Here is a 16,421-nt window from a genome sequence, read left to right as displayed (position 1 = left end):
CTAAAGAGTTATTTGTTCCCTAGGTGGACACTAATGAATGGATGCAGTGCTGCCATGAACAAGGGGGTCCCCAGTATTAAAATTTTAATAGAAAGCCTTGTGAAGCCAGGAGCTGGGTAGGGAGGCAAACGGCCAGAGGAAATCACAAAGAGCCTTGTGAAAGGCCTTCAGCCTCAGAAACATCTAGAAGGAACTCTTGGGATTGTGCAAAGAGAAATATCTCCTGATGCCTCTTATCCTTTTTTCCACCTGGGGCTTGGAAAAGTAACTTTTTTTTGGTACTACAGCTCACCAGCCATCTTGCCTGCAGTTTCAAGAGTTGCAGTCCAAAACAAAAGCCATTTCCAAGTTGCTTCCTCATATCCCTCCCTCCACTGACTTTGTAATTCCTCTCTATATATAAAAGAGTGATGGCATCAGGGCAGCGGACAAAACAACAAAACTACAGGCCACCCAACCTCAAAATTTGACAACACAACCCATCATCCACGCCTCTAGGTTGATACAACCAAAAGAAAAAAAAAGTTCTAATTAGAGGCAGAGGAATAATTGTTTTTATCCAATTGCTGACAGTTAGGAGGCTAAGTTCCGCCCACTTGGTCTCCTAGCAACCTATGCAGGCCAGGGGACAGGCACAGTTAGGCCTCACTTAGGCCTCTTCCACAGATTATCTAATTTGCACTGGATTATATGGCAGTGTAGACTCAAGGCCCTTCCACACAGCTATATAACCCATTTAGAATCTTATATTATCTGCTTTGAACTGGATTATCTTGAGTCCACATTGCCATATAATCTACTTCAGTGTTCATTTTATACAGCTGTAAAGAAGGGGCCTCATATAATCCAGTTCTAAGTAGATAATATAAGATTATAAATATACAGTAAAGTCTCACTTATCCAACATAAACAGGCCGGTAGAACGTTGGATAAGTGAATATGTTTGATAATGAGAAGGGATTCAGAAAAAGCCGATTAAACATCAAATTAGGTAATCATTATACAAATTAAGCACCTAACATCATGTTATACAACACATTTGTCAGAAAAAGCAGTTCCATGTGCAGTAATGCTATGTAATAATTACTGTATTTACAAATTTAGCACCAAACTATCACAATGAATTTAAAACATTGACTACAAAAACATTGACTACTAAAAGGCAGACTGCGTTGTTTAATCCAGAACACTGGATAAGAGAATGTTGGATAAGTGAGATTCTACTGTAATATGAAATAATTACTGTGGTAATCCAGTCCAACCCAATTCTGCCATGAGGACACAATCCAAGCATGCCCAATAGATGGCCACCCAGCCTCTTAATAATAATAATAATAATAATAATAATAATAATAATAATAATAATAATAATGCCTCAAGTACCACCTCCCAGCAGCAAAGAACTGGTGGGATCACAAACCTGCAAAAATATTGGAAAATGAGCACGCAAAGACACTGTGGGACTTCCGAATCCAGACTGACAAAGTTCTGGAACACAACACACCAGACATCACAGTTGTGGAAAAGAAAAAGGTTTGGATCATTGATGTCGCCATCCCAGGTGACAGTCGCATTGACGAAAAACAACAGGAAAAACTCAGCCGCTATCAGGACCTCAAGATTGAACTTCAAAGACTCTGGCAGAAACCAGTGCAGGTGGTCCTGGTGGTGATGGGCACATTGGGTGCCATGCCAAAAGATCTCAGCCGGCATTTGGAAAAAAAGACATTGACAAAATCACAATCTGCCAACTGCAAAAGGCCACCCTACTAGGATCTGCACGCATCATCCGAAAATACATCCCACAGTCCTAGACACTTGGGAAGCGTTCGACTTGTGATTTTGTGATATGAAATCCAGCATATCTATCTTGTTTGCTGTGTTATAATAAAATAATAATAATAATAAGAATAAGAAGAAGAAGAAGAAGAAGAAGAAGAAGATCATACAATCATAAGGTTAGGAGACACCCCTAAGGATCATCCAGTTCAACTTCCTTCTAACATGCAGAACGACACAAACCAAGCACTCCTGACAGATGGCCATCCAAGATCTGCACAGTAATAATACACATCGAATCATAGAATCAGACAGTTAGGAGAGACCCCTAAAGGCCATCCAGTCCAACCCAACTCTGCCATTGGACGATACAATCCAAGCACTCCCAACAGATGGCCAGCCAGCCTCTCAATAATAATAAGAAGAATAAGAATATCATACAATCCTAAGGTTAGCAAATACCCCTAAGGATCATCCAGTTCAACTTCCTTATATCATACAGGAGGACATAATCCAACCACTCCTGACAGATGACCATCCAATATCTGCACAATAATAATACACATCGAATCATAGCATCAGACAGTTAGGAGACACCCCTAAAGGCCATCCAGTCCAACCCAATTCTGCCATGCAGGACACAATCCAAGCACTCCCAACAGATGACCACCCAGCCTCTCAATACTAATACTACTACTACTACTACTAATAATAATAACAACATCATACAATCCTAAGGTTTGGAGTGATCCCTAAGGATCATCCAGATCAACTTCCTTCTACCATGCAGGAGGACACAATCCAAGCACTCCTGACAGAAGGCCATCTAGCCTCTACATAATGATGATAAAGATAATAATAATAATAATAATAATAATAATAATAATAATAATAATAATAATAGAAGCATAGAATCCAAGAGTTTGGAAAGACTAAGGGCCATCCAGCCCAACCCTTTCTACTATGCAGCAGAACACAATCCAAGCATTCACAACACATGGACATATAAATACTATACAATACACAGGGACATAGAGCCCCTCTATCCTCACCACTTTCACAGTACACAAACAACCAAATGCATACTAAACATAAAGACAACAATACAACAGACATTCAATACCACCACTACCTCAACAAGTTCTCACCAACACCACCAGACAACGCCACAGCAACGTGTGGCCGGGCACAGCTAGTTCTTTGTTTTCCTTTGCCTTTTGATTTCCTAGTTCTCCTCTTTCTACACAGAGAACATGATTAGGGAAGTGTGTCCCTCTTGTGAAGAGTAGCTTTAGTTTATTCCAAAAAATGCTGCTTGTGATGCTTTTACAAATAGCTGATTTATTGCAACATAGGCAGAGGTGGACCTAGGTAATTTCGCCTAATAGGCGAACCAAGTAGCCGCGCACTACCACCCCCCAAATTGCGCCCCCCACATACCGGCGGTAGCAGCTGTGGGCAATGCGCGCACGCCGCCGGAAGGCGTGGGCCCACCTTCCGGACTGCGTGTACGCTCTCCAGCTGCTGGAGAGCTCGCTCGCTGCCAAAAGAGGAAGGCCTCCAGGAAGGCCTCGCTCTTCTTGTGAGGCCTCGCGAGAAGAGCGAGGCCTTCCTCGTTCGGCAGCAAGTGAGCCGATGGTCCCCGTCGCCGCTGCGGCCGCGGGGGCGCCTCAACGGCACCCCCGGGGACAATGCACCACAAGCGGGCGCTTACTTTGGCTTCCATGTTGGACCAGCCCTGAACATAGGCTTTTGTGGACTACAATTGACTTCATCAGATGCCAAGTGAGTTTAATATTTAATATGTCTAGTCTACAAAAAATTATAGCACAAGATCTGTTTATCTTTCAGTACCACTAAACTCAGTAAATGTCTCTCTGTATGTATATGTGAGTGAGTATGTTTGGGTATGCACTGTCAGGCCTAGAGCCCCAGCTCTAAGTACAGTTCTGGGGGAAGGGGAAAACGAGGATATTAGCTCTCCATGATTTTTTTCCTTCAAATTTCATAGCTTACAGAGGATAGGATACTGGAAACCATTCACACATAGAATTTTTATACTTGCCGTGTTTGCATACTCATAATTATGCCTGCCCCTTTCCTTCAGATGCTTAAACTGTATTTGTAAATGCTCAGCAGATGTTTTAACTTCCTGAAATGGTAAAAATCTTGGGATTGAAGGAAACTTTGAAGATTGGAACCCCATTAGGTCTCAACAGTGGAGCCCGTGGTACAGAATTCTGGGAGTTACAACATCTTGAGAGCTTTATGGTTAAGTGAGCTAACATGGTAGTCATTACTAACTTAAGTCTTATTTACTTTAGTGGGTGTATTCTACAGATCTGGATCCAACTGATTCTTCTGTATAGCATGATGTGTAAGATTAATATGATTTCTATGATTTGGAGGCCTGCTCAGTGGCAGTGCAGATAGCAACGAAATTATTTTTTGCTGCCACCATTGCATCTGCAAGGAAGCGTCAAGCAGAGGTGTTTCAAGTGGCTAGAGATCTATTACACACTGATCCTCAAGTAAAAAATGCAGACCACTTGACAGCTTGCTGCAAAGAATTTGCACAGCACTTTGCAGATAAAGTCACTCAGATCCACTCCGACTTGGATACTGAAGTTGATACAGTTCCAGTGGATGTAACTTGGGCTCCTGTTTGTCCAGTGTTATTGAATAATTTTCAATTTGTACAGCCTGAGCATGTGGATAGGTTACTTGGAGCGTGAGAGTCACCCTTTCTGGCTTATCAGATAGGCCAAAGGGAAGCTGGCTGAGTGGGTGAAGGGGGTAGTCAATGCCTTCCAACTTGTCTAAAGGAAGACAATGTGGGGCCTTTGTTGAAAAAGCCATTTCTCAGTCCTTCTATAATGGAAAATTATCATCCACAATCCATCTTATGATTTTTGAGCAATAGACTAGAGCATGTACTAGCCTCCCAACTCCAGGAGTTTCTGGATGAAACAGATTATCCAGATTTATTACAGTCTGGTTTCAGGCCTGGCTATGAGTTAGAGACAGCTTTGCTTGCAACTAATAGATGCTATGCAAAGAAACTGACTGAGGGCGTGTATCCCTATTGGTTTTGCTAGACCTCAGTGGCTTTCAATACTATTGACAATGGTGTCCTTCTGGGCCACCTTTGCTGGGTTAGGTCATGGGGGCATTGTTTCACAATGGCTCCATTCCTTCTTGGAGAAGCAAACCCAGAGAGTGGTGCTGGGATATTTGACCCCCTGTCCATTGGCCTGTGGGGTTCTTTAGAGCTCTGTTTTGTCCCTCATGCTATTTAGTGTTAAAAGATGTTGCAAACAGCACAATCATAATCTCATTGAAGAAGAAAATAGGAAACATTTGAAAAATCCAATGTGGCTGCATGACAACTCAAGAACGAAGTCAAAAGAAAAAAAGGGTATATATAAAAGAGTCATTTAAAAGAGTATGGAATGAAGGACAAATCCCCAAGAAAAGGTACAAATGTGTAGTCCAAGGACCCTTCCAGACAGGCACTGTATCCCAGGATCTGATCCCAGGTTTTCTGTTTATCCCAGACTTAAATAATCCAGTTTAAAGCAGAAAACCTGGGATCAGATCCATGGAATTCCCACTATCTGGAAGGGCCCCAAGTCTGCAGGAATAGCATTTAAAAAGCTATATAGCTCAGGATGAGCTGAGACTGTTAGGCAAGAAATGAACAACAGAAAGTAAGCTTTCAGTTACATTTGGAGCAAGAGAATGGCCAGGGAGACAGTGAGGATGCTGTTCAGAAAGAATAGTAAAATGCTAATTGATCACAATTTATTTATCATGACAGAAGCGAATTGAGAATACAGTTATAATTTATAGAAAAACCACAAAGTTAAAATTTTTGCATTATACTAAATTTCCTTTGACCAGAAGCTGGCCACTTCAAGTGCCTCTGGTGTCGCTGTAAGAAGGTCCTTCATTGTGCATGTGGCAGGACTCAGACAGCATTGTAGTAAGTGGTCTGTGGTTTGCTTTTCTCCACAGAAGAGCTTGCAGCATAGATCGCAATGAAAAGCAGAACTACTTATTTTGCTTCAGTTTTTTCTCAAAATGAGAATTGTGTGCTTCCATATAGCAGGAGAGAACTCAGCAAGAGATATCAAGACTGAGAGGCAGTCAGAAATCACACAGCTAACCTAAATGAGTTGAAATATGCAGGGCAAGAGGAACTTCATTTCACAGTACTAAAGGAACTCACTGAAGCCCTGATGTACTTCCTGAACCAAACATGTTTTGAGGGTGACATAATGGCACTCTTTAAATATCTCAAGGGATGCCACAGGGAGGAGGGGGCAGCCTTGTTCTTTGCTGCCTCAAAGGGTAGATCTAGGTGTAATGGTTTTAAGCTACAGATGGTAGATTTTGATTGAGAATTAGATGGAACTTATTGACAGAATGATTTAGCAATGGCCCAATTGTCTAAGAAGGTGTGGGGGGGGGTCTCTTCTGGATGCCTTCAAAAAGTGGTTGGACAGCTGCCTGTGGGGGTATGCTTTAGTTGGAGATCTTGCATTGAGCAGGAGGCTGGACCTGGTGGCTTGTAGGGTCGCTTCCAATTCTATGATTCTGTGATTCCACAGACTAGATACAAACAAACATAACACAACCTAGAGAGATGTTATAACATCAACAAAAGAAGTCCCTCCTATGGACAATTTCAGAGCTATAGTTAATGAAAGTTCAGAATTAAGCTGCACATTTTAATTTCCTGATTTATGAGATTGTATGGAACAGGACAGGCAGATCTTAGTGTTACAAAACTTAGTTTCTGCATCCTAAGCGACTAAGAAGTTCCCCAATATAACCCAAGCTTGCACACACAAGGGGTAACAGAATGCATACAAAACACCAGGTGATGTAAAAACCAGGCAATAGAAGGCAGATGGTCTGGAGACACCAATCTATGCATCAAGTGAAATGTAATCCTGTGTGGATTTTTAATGGCATATTAAAAATTATCTATATAGTTATCATGTTAATATGTTCACCTTAAGGTTTTTCAGATCAATTCAGGGGGTGCTGTAGTTTTAAACTTTGAATTTGTTTTAATGGTTTTAAACTGGGAATTTTTAATAATGTTTACATTTAATCCTGTTTTAATGTTCGTATATTTGCATATTTTAATGGTTATGCTGATGGTTTTATATTAAGCCACTTTGAGTCCCATGGGGGAGATAAAGTGGGGTATAAATAATACTAGCAACAACAACAAGAACAACAACAACTTTAATATAACCAATGCTTTGGAATACATGGGGAGCAGTTTGCAATTTTATTTTTTCTAGGAAAGATGCATTACCACCTTCTTAAAGCAGGACTAGGCAAAATGCAGCTCTCCAAAACTTTCCCTTTTTCTGAGCCCCCCCCCCCCCAAAAAAAGAGGCAAATTTCCTCTCCTAAAAGCTTCCTGGGGTGCAGGTTCATCCTTTATACAGACCACAGGGCCACTCCACAGTTTTTAAGATTTGTTTAAAAGCAGTTTCTCAAAACCAGACTTGGACTTCTGGCCATGTCTGGGATTTTTTGTGTTTGTTTTGGCATCAGTGACAGTCCACAGGGCCTGCAGAGGGTGCAGAGAGCACAAAACCTGCTCCCTCCTCCTTTTCCTAACAGCTGCAGCTGGCCATCCTTGTTTTAAACCCTTATTCATATAACTCTGTAATGCTATGTCCATTTTCTCAGAGTGCCATGGAGTACACTCAAAAGGTAAGTGTGCTTAGGGCTACAGTCTTACCTTTTGATAGGCTTCCCGCAGGCTTTTCCTTTCTAAAAGACAGTTTCTGAGAGGATAGCGCTGCATTTAATGTTTCAGCCCCGATATGTGAACACTTAAAGAAGAAAATTGTACAGGGAAAGGCTCTGCTGAGTGACAGTTTGATCAACCACTGTTCCGGAGGACTGTATCGCAGGTGTCTCTGTGGCGCAATCGGTTAGCGCGTTCGGCTGTTAACCGAAAGGTTGGTGGTTCGAGCCCACCCAGGGACGGATAGCTGCTGTTTTTGTCCTGGGTCTGTCTCCCTTTGCACATATGCTTCATTTTATTCGAGAAGAGAGAAACGCAAGGGAGAGATCGGGATGGGATACAGCGCCCTGTCTGTTCCGAATTAGGCAACTGGCTGGACAGCAGAGCAGTGGAAATGCTCAGCAGAAATGAAAAAAAAAATACCGTACTCTCATTTGCAAGAGCAGCAGTTTATAGAGCCTGCCTGTGCCTCCCCCCTTGCAATCCCGGCTTCGTGGAGGCGTTATGTAAGGAGCTCCGGCTACCCGAAGAGCCGAGCAAGCAAGGACTCCGTCCAGAGGTGCCTTTGGCGCTGGAAGCTTGACTGCCTTCCCAAAGCCACTCTTCCAGAAGGGGCCCGTCTCCTCCTTTGCAACCCACAGTCTGAGGGTGCCGCCGTCCTATTTCTTTCTTTCTTGCGCGTCAAATAAAGAAAGGGGGAGGGGTGGAAATCCCTGCTTCTCTCCAAAACGCATTAATAATAATTGCTAGGCATTGATCGATCACGGAGAGTGTTAAGGCAGAGTCGCTCCGCTTTCCACCTCAAGCTTCCTGCGATTTATACTAAACAGATAATCATTAGCGACAGATTTTCATGGGGTTTTTTTTTTAAAGAAACATTTTTAATCTCAGGAGGGGGAGGGAGCAAGGCGCATGAAGCTGCGCCAAGAGGGGAGGAGGGGCTGTTATGTAAGAGGAAAGCGGAGCCAAATTCGCTTTCTAGTTCATGTTTTCCTACCCCATTCCCCCTCTAGTTCTAGCCTCTTGCTGACTGCCTCCAAGGCTGGATCTACACTGCCAAATAATGCAGTTTAAACAACATTATATGGTCAGTGTATATAAACAACATTATATGGTCATATAATAATGCAATACAATGCAGTTCAAATTACATTGTATATGTCTACTGATCACATAATGCAGTTTAAGCCAAGATAGGTTTAGATCCTTTGAGAAAAATTAAATCATAACACAGCTGGAGTTATTTTTTCAGGCCTGATGGAGTGTCGAAGGCTTTCATGGCCAGAATCACTGGATTGTTGTGAGTTTTACGGCTGTATGGCCATGTTCCAGAAGCATTCTTTCCTGACGTTTCACCTGCGTCTGTGGCAGGCATTCTCAAAGGTTGTGAGGTATGTCAAGGCTAATCAAAGTGATTAATTACAACATTCACACATGCCTCCAACAGACAAGAGTTTTTTCTCCCACCCTGGACTTTCCACAGATATATAAACCTCCCTTGCTGAGTTTCCAATATAACTCATAACCTCTGGGGATGCTTGCCATAAATGCAGGCGAACGTCAGGAGAGAATGCTTCTGGAACAAGGCTATACAGCCGGAAAACTCACAGCAACCCAACTCTTGTCTGTTTGAGGCAGGTGTGACTGTTGCAATTGGCCACCTTGATCAGCATTTAATAGCCTTGCAGCTTCAAAGCTTGGCTGCTTCCTGCCCGGGGGAATCATTTGTTGGGAGGTGAACTCGCCTGTTTTCTGAGTGTTGTTCTTTATTTACCGTTCTGATTTTAGATTTTTTTTAAATACTGGTAGCCAGATTTTGTTCCTTTTCATGGTTTCCTCCTTTATGTTGAAATTGTCCACATGCTTGTGGATTTCAATGGCTTCTCTGTGTAGTCTGACATGATGGTTGTTAGAGTGTTCTCAAATAATATGCTGTGTCCAGGCTGGTTCATCAAGTGCTCTGCTATTTTTTACACGGTCTTTAGCCTTCTCTGCCAAAGAGTACTGGTGCATCACCAAACTACAACTCCCAAGATTTCATATCATTGAGCCATAACAGTTCAAGTGGTGTCAAATTACATTATTTCTATACTGCAGATACACTCAATGCTATCTTATATTGTCAACTCAGAAGCAAAGTCTTCGTTGGCCTTAGTCCCTAACAAATGTGCTCTACCTTCATATCCATTCAAACAAATTATTGTACTAGTACATGTGCACCAGTTAGCCAAGGTTAAGGACTGAAGAGAACCCCAGGGTTTCAGACTGGCATTATTGAAAACCGACTTGGTTGAAGGTCGCTTTGCTTAAGCTGGATCCTGTCCCAACTCTTTAAACATTCTCCTTAGGTCTCATTTGTGGCTTCTGTTACACCCAGATGCCTTGCCTTTCCTGGAATTAAGACACAGGTGGGAAAGGACTGCCTATCCTCTATAGCGGGCTTTGCCTGTTGCAAGAAACCCAAGCAAGAGCTTAAGTTTGTGTCAGATTAACACATTTGCCACAGGCTATAGAGCTGCACCTGATGAAATAGACCCCAGTCTAGGAAAACTTATGAAAGAACTTTCCAATGGCTCTTTTAGAATATAACAATAATTCTGACAGAAGTTATAACTGCCCCCTTATATGTCCATTTTCTGGAAGCAGGTCTGGACACATTTTGTGCCTGACGAAATATCCAGACTGAAAGAAAAGAGGAAATAGGGAGTGAGCCAGCTTCGTAACACTATTTGTTCAAGTTCCTCTCCACTGCAAAAAGTGTTAGAAATGTGGTTCTTTCTTTGAAGTCATTTTAATAGAAGTGTGAAGTATGAAAAATACGTTGATTTTTTTTAAAGATTGCTGTCCCTCTTCTTATGTAAGTCAACACAAGAAGGAAGCCTGTACAAAAGGGCAAAGCCAACCTGTTTCTCCATTCTGACTGAATCCCTGAAATGTTGCAGATTTTGATATGGAATAAGGATCATATTTTGGAAAGGGTGGAAGGCTAAAAGCACCCCTATATTCCCTCTTGTCCCCAGTTTTATTTTTCAGTCTGTTTCAAAGGTAAGCCATTCTGATTTGAGTTAAGAAACGGACCAGACCTCATAGAGGTGCGAAAGATCATGTATACGCTGCTTATGGCAAAATGAAAAGGGAAGAAAGGCATAAAAAATAAGGATGAAAGAGGTCTTTCCCTCTTTCCAAGACCTATAGCAACTTGTTATGCCCACGAAGGAAAGGAAGGAAGGAAGGAAGGAAGGAAGGAAGGAAGGAAGGAAGGAAGGAAGGAAGGAGGGGGGGAGGAGAAAGAGATGGGTGTGTGGAATGGGCCTGAAAACCAGAGAAATCAGTCATAGCAGAGCACTTGACGAACCAACCTGGACACAGCATATTATTTGAGAACATGGAAGTGCTGGACCACTCTAACAACCACCATGTCAGACTACACAGAGAAGCCATTGAAATCCACAAGCATGTGGACAATTTCAACAGAAAGGAGGAAACAAAATCTAGCCACCAGTATTTGAAAAACTCTAAAATCAAGACAGTAAATAAAGAACAACACCCAGAAACAGGAGAATTCCAGACATGAATCAGTCATGAATCATGCTGATCAAGGTGATCAATTGCAACATTCACACTTGCCTCAAACAGGCAAGAGTTCTTTCTCCCACCCTAGACATTCCACAGATATATAAACCCCACTTGCCTAGTTTCCAACGAACCTCAGAACCTCTGAGGATGCCTGTCATAGATGTGGGTGAAACATCAGGAGAGAATGCTTCCGGAACATGGCTATACAGCCCGGAAAGCTCACAGCAACCTTGTTAAAAATGTTGCCTAGTTTCTCGTGGTTCTCAATTTAAAGGAAACATTCCATTCATATTGTGATTATAGCTCTAGGGGGGGCGTCTCTCTCCCTTCAATGGTGTTTGTGTAACTCTCGGTTGTTTTCCTGTTTTCAAAGCAGATGTATTTACATGCATTCGCGATTTATGGCGACTCCATGAATTTAATTGGGTTTTCTTAAGCGAGGAGTAAACAGAGGTGGTTTCTGTTCCTTCCTCTGAAATACAGCCTACTGCCGCTCTTAGTCACTGACGGTCTCCCACCCAAGTACTGACCAGGGCTAACCCTGCTTAGTTCCCAAGATCGGAAGCCATGGGACGCCTTTAGGCTGTATTTGATTTGTGATTTTCTTAAAGCAAGTGTCATATAAAATACCAGAGCACGTTCATTTTATCCCTGCACTTTAGGAGTGATGGCATGTCACATTGTAACAGAATTTAAGAATACCAATTACTGTACTAAGAAGAGTGAGGATTAAAGGATGCATGAAGACTCACGGGGAAGCGATCTAAATTGACTATAAAGTGCAGGCGGATCTCAAGATAATGGCCGATTAAAGTATAGCGTTTGCAAAGGAGGCACCCACTTTGTCTGCCAAGACTGCCTCTACATTGAAGAATTGACGCAGTTTGGCACCACTTTAACTGCCAGGCTCCGTGCTAAGGAATCCTGGAATTCGTGGTTTGGTGGGGCATCTGCACTCTTTGACAGAGAAGGTGAAGCACCTCGTTAAACTATAGCCCTCAGAATTTCATAGCATTGAGCTATGGCGCTTATAGTGATGTCAAGCTGTATTAATTCTACAGTAGATGCACCCCAAGCTGTGGAAAAGGCAAAATCGAGACCTCAGAGGCTGGAGTCTTGTTCTTCTGCTTTTTTATTATTCCCATAACTCTTTTTCAGGTCCTTCTTCGCCTCCAACAAAGGTGCATCCCTTCGCCCTCTCCTCTCTGTTCTTCCTCCACTTGCTTCATCTTCAATAGTAGGATCATAGAGTTGGAAGAGACCGCAAGGGCCATCCAGTCCACACAACCCCTGCCATGCAGGAACATACGATCAAAGCACCCCAAGAAATGGTTTGCAACCCCCCCAGAGAAGGAAAGTAACTAAATCACCCTCCAAGGCAACATATCTAGCTGTCGAACAGCTCTTACCGTCAGGAAGTTCTTCGTAATGTTCAGGTGGAATCTCCCACCTACAGTTTGAATCCAATAGAATATCTCTTCCACATTCAGTAGAATAGAGCATCTTTTCCACCTCCTCTCTGGTCCCCAGCAACCAGAGATGCGGGAGGAAAACACTCCCTACTTTTTGGGTCTGCTAACTTCCAGAAGCCACCATAGCTAATGGTAACACAGTTCGAGCTGGCAGCTCCAGTCCTCAAAAAATAACTTCCTTGTGTTGTCGAAGACTTTAATGGCCGGAAACCACTGGGTTGCTGTGAGTTTTCTGGGCTGCATGGCCATGTTCCAGAAGCATTCTCTCCTGACGTTTCGCCCACATCTATGGCAGGCATCCTCAGAGGTTGTGAGGTCTGTTGGAAACTAGGTCAGTTAGGTTTATATATCTGTGGAAGGTCCAGGGTGGGAGAAAGAACTCTTGTCTGTTGGAAGCCTGTGTGAATGTTGCATTTAATCACCTTGTTGGAGGCAACACTCACATTTGCCTCCAACCGACAAGAGTTCTTTCTCCCATCCTGGACCTTCCACAGATATATAAATCTCACTTGCCTAGTTTCCACTTGCCTAGTTTCCAATATACCTCACAACCTCTGAGGATGCCTGCCATAGATGTGAGCGAAACGAACATGGACATACCGCCCGGAAAACGTACAGCAACCCAATAACTTCCCTATCTTCTGGCAGCATCAGGCGTCTCCTTTCACGGTAGATGCGGCTGGCAGTTCTATTAGCAGGGGTGCAGTGTAGAATGAACGCATTTTGACACCACTTTAACTGCCATGGCTCTAGGCTGGGGAATCCTGGGAGTTGTGGTTTGGTGACGCACCAGCACCCTTCGGAAGAGAAGGCTAAACGATCTTATAAAACTACAAACCCCAGAATTCCATAGAATTCCAGGCAATGAAAGTGGCGTCTAACTACATTCATTCTACAGTGTAGATGCACGCAAAGCTGGCAGGGAAAAGGCATGTAAGGTTACCTGATGAAATATCCCTGCTGAAATTTCTCTAAATGACTGGGAGCCTTGTCTATTATTTCAATTGGCAACCCTAGTTGGGGCCACAATTACACAATAGGGAGGGACACGACTACTTTCCCCATTTTGAACTTGATATTGTTATTACTGTTGCTATTAATAATAGGTGGTTGCAGGATTTTCTGTCCCGACGAGAAGCAGCCTGTTTTAAAAGTTGGACTACGTGTGAAACTAGACTGTAGAATGAACGCATTTTGACACCACTTGAGTTGCCATGGCTCAAGGCTGGGGAATCCTGAGAGTTGAAGTTTGATGAGACACCAACGCTCTTTGGCAGAGAAGGGTAAAACTACAACTCCCATGATCCGATAGCATTTAGCCACGACAGTAAAAATGGGGTTAAACTGCATTAATTCTACCGCACAGACACACTCTACCGCTCTGGAGACCTGGGTTCAAATCCCCAGTCGGCCATAGAAGCCCACTGGTGAACCTGAGCGAGTCGCATACTCTCAGCCTTAGTGATATGTTCGCCCTAGGATCGCAATGGGAAGGCACACAACAACAACACCCGCACCGTGATACTCCCCGTCCACCCGTCTCCTGACCTTGTCTCAGTCAGCCAGATCTCTTGGGCGGCCCTTGCATGATTCAGTCTTCCATTGCTTTCCTATGCAGATGGAACCCATCCATCAGAATGTTATTGTTTTGGAAGGGCTGGTAAAAGGTGTCCGTTTCTCGCCACTGGCCCCATTCCAGATGCACCCCAGGCAGCCCTTCTCCTGCGTGGTACTTCAAAGTACTACACCTTATGTTGGGGGGCTGGATATTCCTCCTATGAAGCTTGCCAGGGAGAGGAATCCAATCCTTTCTCTGTTGGTCCAGATATTTATTTTTTTTAAACCAAAAGACTGAGAAGATTAATTATTATAGCATCACAAGATCTCCTTCTCTCCTCCTTCGCTGGGATGATTGGATCGGATTATATCCCCACCTTTCCTCCAGTACAGGTTTCAAGGTGGTTTATGACAGATTAGAATACTTATTGCAGACAATCAACTGTTTAAAAAAAAGCAAACCCAATAAATCCTGGTACTAAGAATGGCACCCAGTCAAATAGGTTTAGAAGCATTCAAAATACAAGTGAGGATATAAAATATATTAAAGAAATATTTTACATTAAAATGTGTTATTTATGTAGGAGAGACATGGGGTGGCTTACACTATAGAATTAATGCAGTCTGTCACTACTTTCATTGCCATTGCTCAATGCTATGGAATCCTGGGAATTGTAGTATTACAAGGTCTTTAGCCTTCTCTGCCAAAGAGTTCTGGTGCCCCACCCAACCAAAGTTTGCATTATTCCATAGCATTGTGCCATGACTGTTTAACTACATTAATTCCACAGTATAGGTGCACCCATGAATTCTTTAGCTTAAAAACCACTCCTGTATTGCCTGCTCCCTTGTCCTGGCTAGAATATATCAATCCCTGTGAAGGGTTTTTGGGGGTGGGAGTGGGGTGTGTATGAAATTAAATAGTTTCTCTGCACCTATTCAATTCTGATTGTAAAGAAGGGTGATGAAATAATTTTTCAGAAACTATTTTAAAGTATTAGTTGTTGTTTTATGCCAAAGAGTGTAGTGAGAAAATGAAAGCATGGTGATAGTTAGAATAACTATTGTTTTTATTAAGTATGAAAATGTGCTATGCCTTGTAGAAATTAATTAAAATAGGTTTCTGCCACAAGACCAAAGGCAGCTTTCTGCATTCACACTTCAGCCAGGTTTAGAACAGACATTAGGTTGTCATGACTACCTTCTACCATTGATTCCAGTCACTAGGATAAGTAACTGGGCCTGATTGATCTTGCAGTTCTATATCTAGTGAGAACTAAGACCACATAATTTCAGTAGAGATCACTCTTAAATAAGTGGATATAGGATTGCAGTCTGATGCAGATCATGGGGTCCATAGCTAGAGTCATCATTACAAAAAAAAAAAAAGCTTTGTGTTTAGGACATCAAGGGAAAGAGGGCATCACAGAAATTTTCCATTGCTGGGTTTACAATGGACCATATGGTGCAAATCTGCAAATGGTACAGCTGAGCCAAGTTCCAAAAAAAGCCCCCCCCTCCCACACACACATAAAATACTTTGCAATTAGAAAAGGTAGGAGAAAACTTTTAAAATGTAAATAAAATAAACATTGTTTTCCATGTTTCTGTCAGTTTGGTTTCATTTTTATTTTTTATTTTTTACTTTATGGTTTATTATTGTTTATATTTTGAATTAGATATACAGTATAAGGGGGTACCAACATTTTGTAAGTGCTGAGGGCCTCTAAAGTTCTTAACCCAGCCCTGATAGACTCAACAACTCTCTATTGCTTTTTCTCTTCTCTTCATGTAGATACTGAAATGGTACTATAATAACATACTGATGAATTCATAGGAAAGATCTACAAGTTTTGAAACAATGAAAACAGCTGAGGAGTAAATAAAAACTATCTTGAAGTATTTTAATTGCTAGAAAATGCCTTATTGGAATGTCAAGGATGTTGTTGGAAAGAAACAGAATGTTGAACATCATTCTATTCTGTTTCTAACATGTTATTTCTTTCTTTTGTTTCTTTTTCTCTCACACAATCCAACTGGAATAAGACACAGGATTGAAAAAAGAAGTCTTTACTATAAATAAACATAAAGCAGCAACAGAAATGTGTGAAAATTCAGTAGGTCTGTAATTTATGGTAAACTCATGACAAACTTTTTTGTTTGCATCGATACCATAACTGTACACAAAATATTAATAGCTTTCAAATGGATTTATCATAGCTACAGACTGATAAGGAATATCCCTGTCATCTTTTATATCT

At 42.1% G+C, this 16,421-nt stretch overlaps 1 protein-coding gene and 1 non-coding gene across 3 annotated transcripts in view; both read left to right on the top strand.

Annotated features, from left to right (window-relative positions):
- The window catches only part of dnajc1 (DnaJ heat shock protein family (Hsp40) member C1), a 198,570-nt gene that overhangs the window by 35,725 nt on the left and 146,424 nt on the right, over nt 1-16,421 (top strand). The window contains exon 1 of one of the 2 annotated variants that reach the window (XM_062984450.1): nt 7,486-7,518. The exons of the other annotated variant lie outside the window; for it this stretch is intronic. Within the exon in view, the coding sequence (XP_062840520.1) occupies nt 7,501-7,518 (18 nt within the window). The 5' untranslated portion in view covers nt 7,486-7,500. Of the gene's footprint in view, nt 1-7,485; nt 7,519-16,421 lie in introns of those variants that run through there. 2 annotated transcript variants of the gene reach the window in all.
- trnan-guu (transfer RNA asparagine (anticodon GUU)) lies at nt 7,724-7,797 on the top strand. The gene has a single exon. It is a non-coding gene; the product is annotated as a tRNA-Asn (tRNA).

The sequence above is a fragment of the Anolis carolinensis genome, chromosome 6 (genome assembly GCF_035594765.1).
Source record: "Anolis carolinensis isolate JA03-04 chromosome 6, rAnoCar3.1.pri, whole genome shotgun sequence".
Lineage (NCBI taxonomy): Eukaryota > Metazoa > Chordata > Lepidosauria > Squamata > Dactyloidae > Anolis > Anolis carolinensis.
This window is presented reverse-complemented; position numbering and strand designations above follow the sequence as displayed.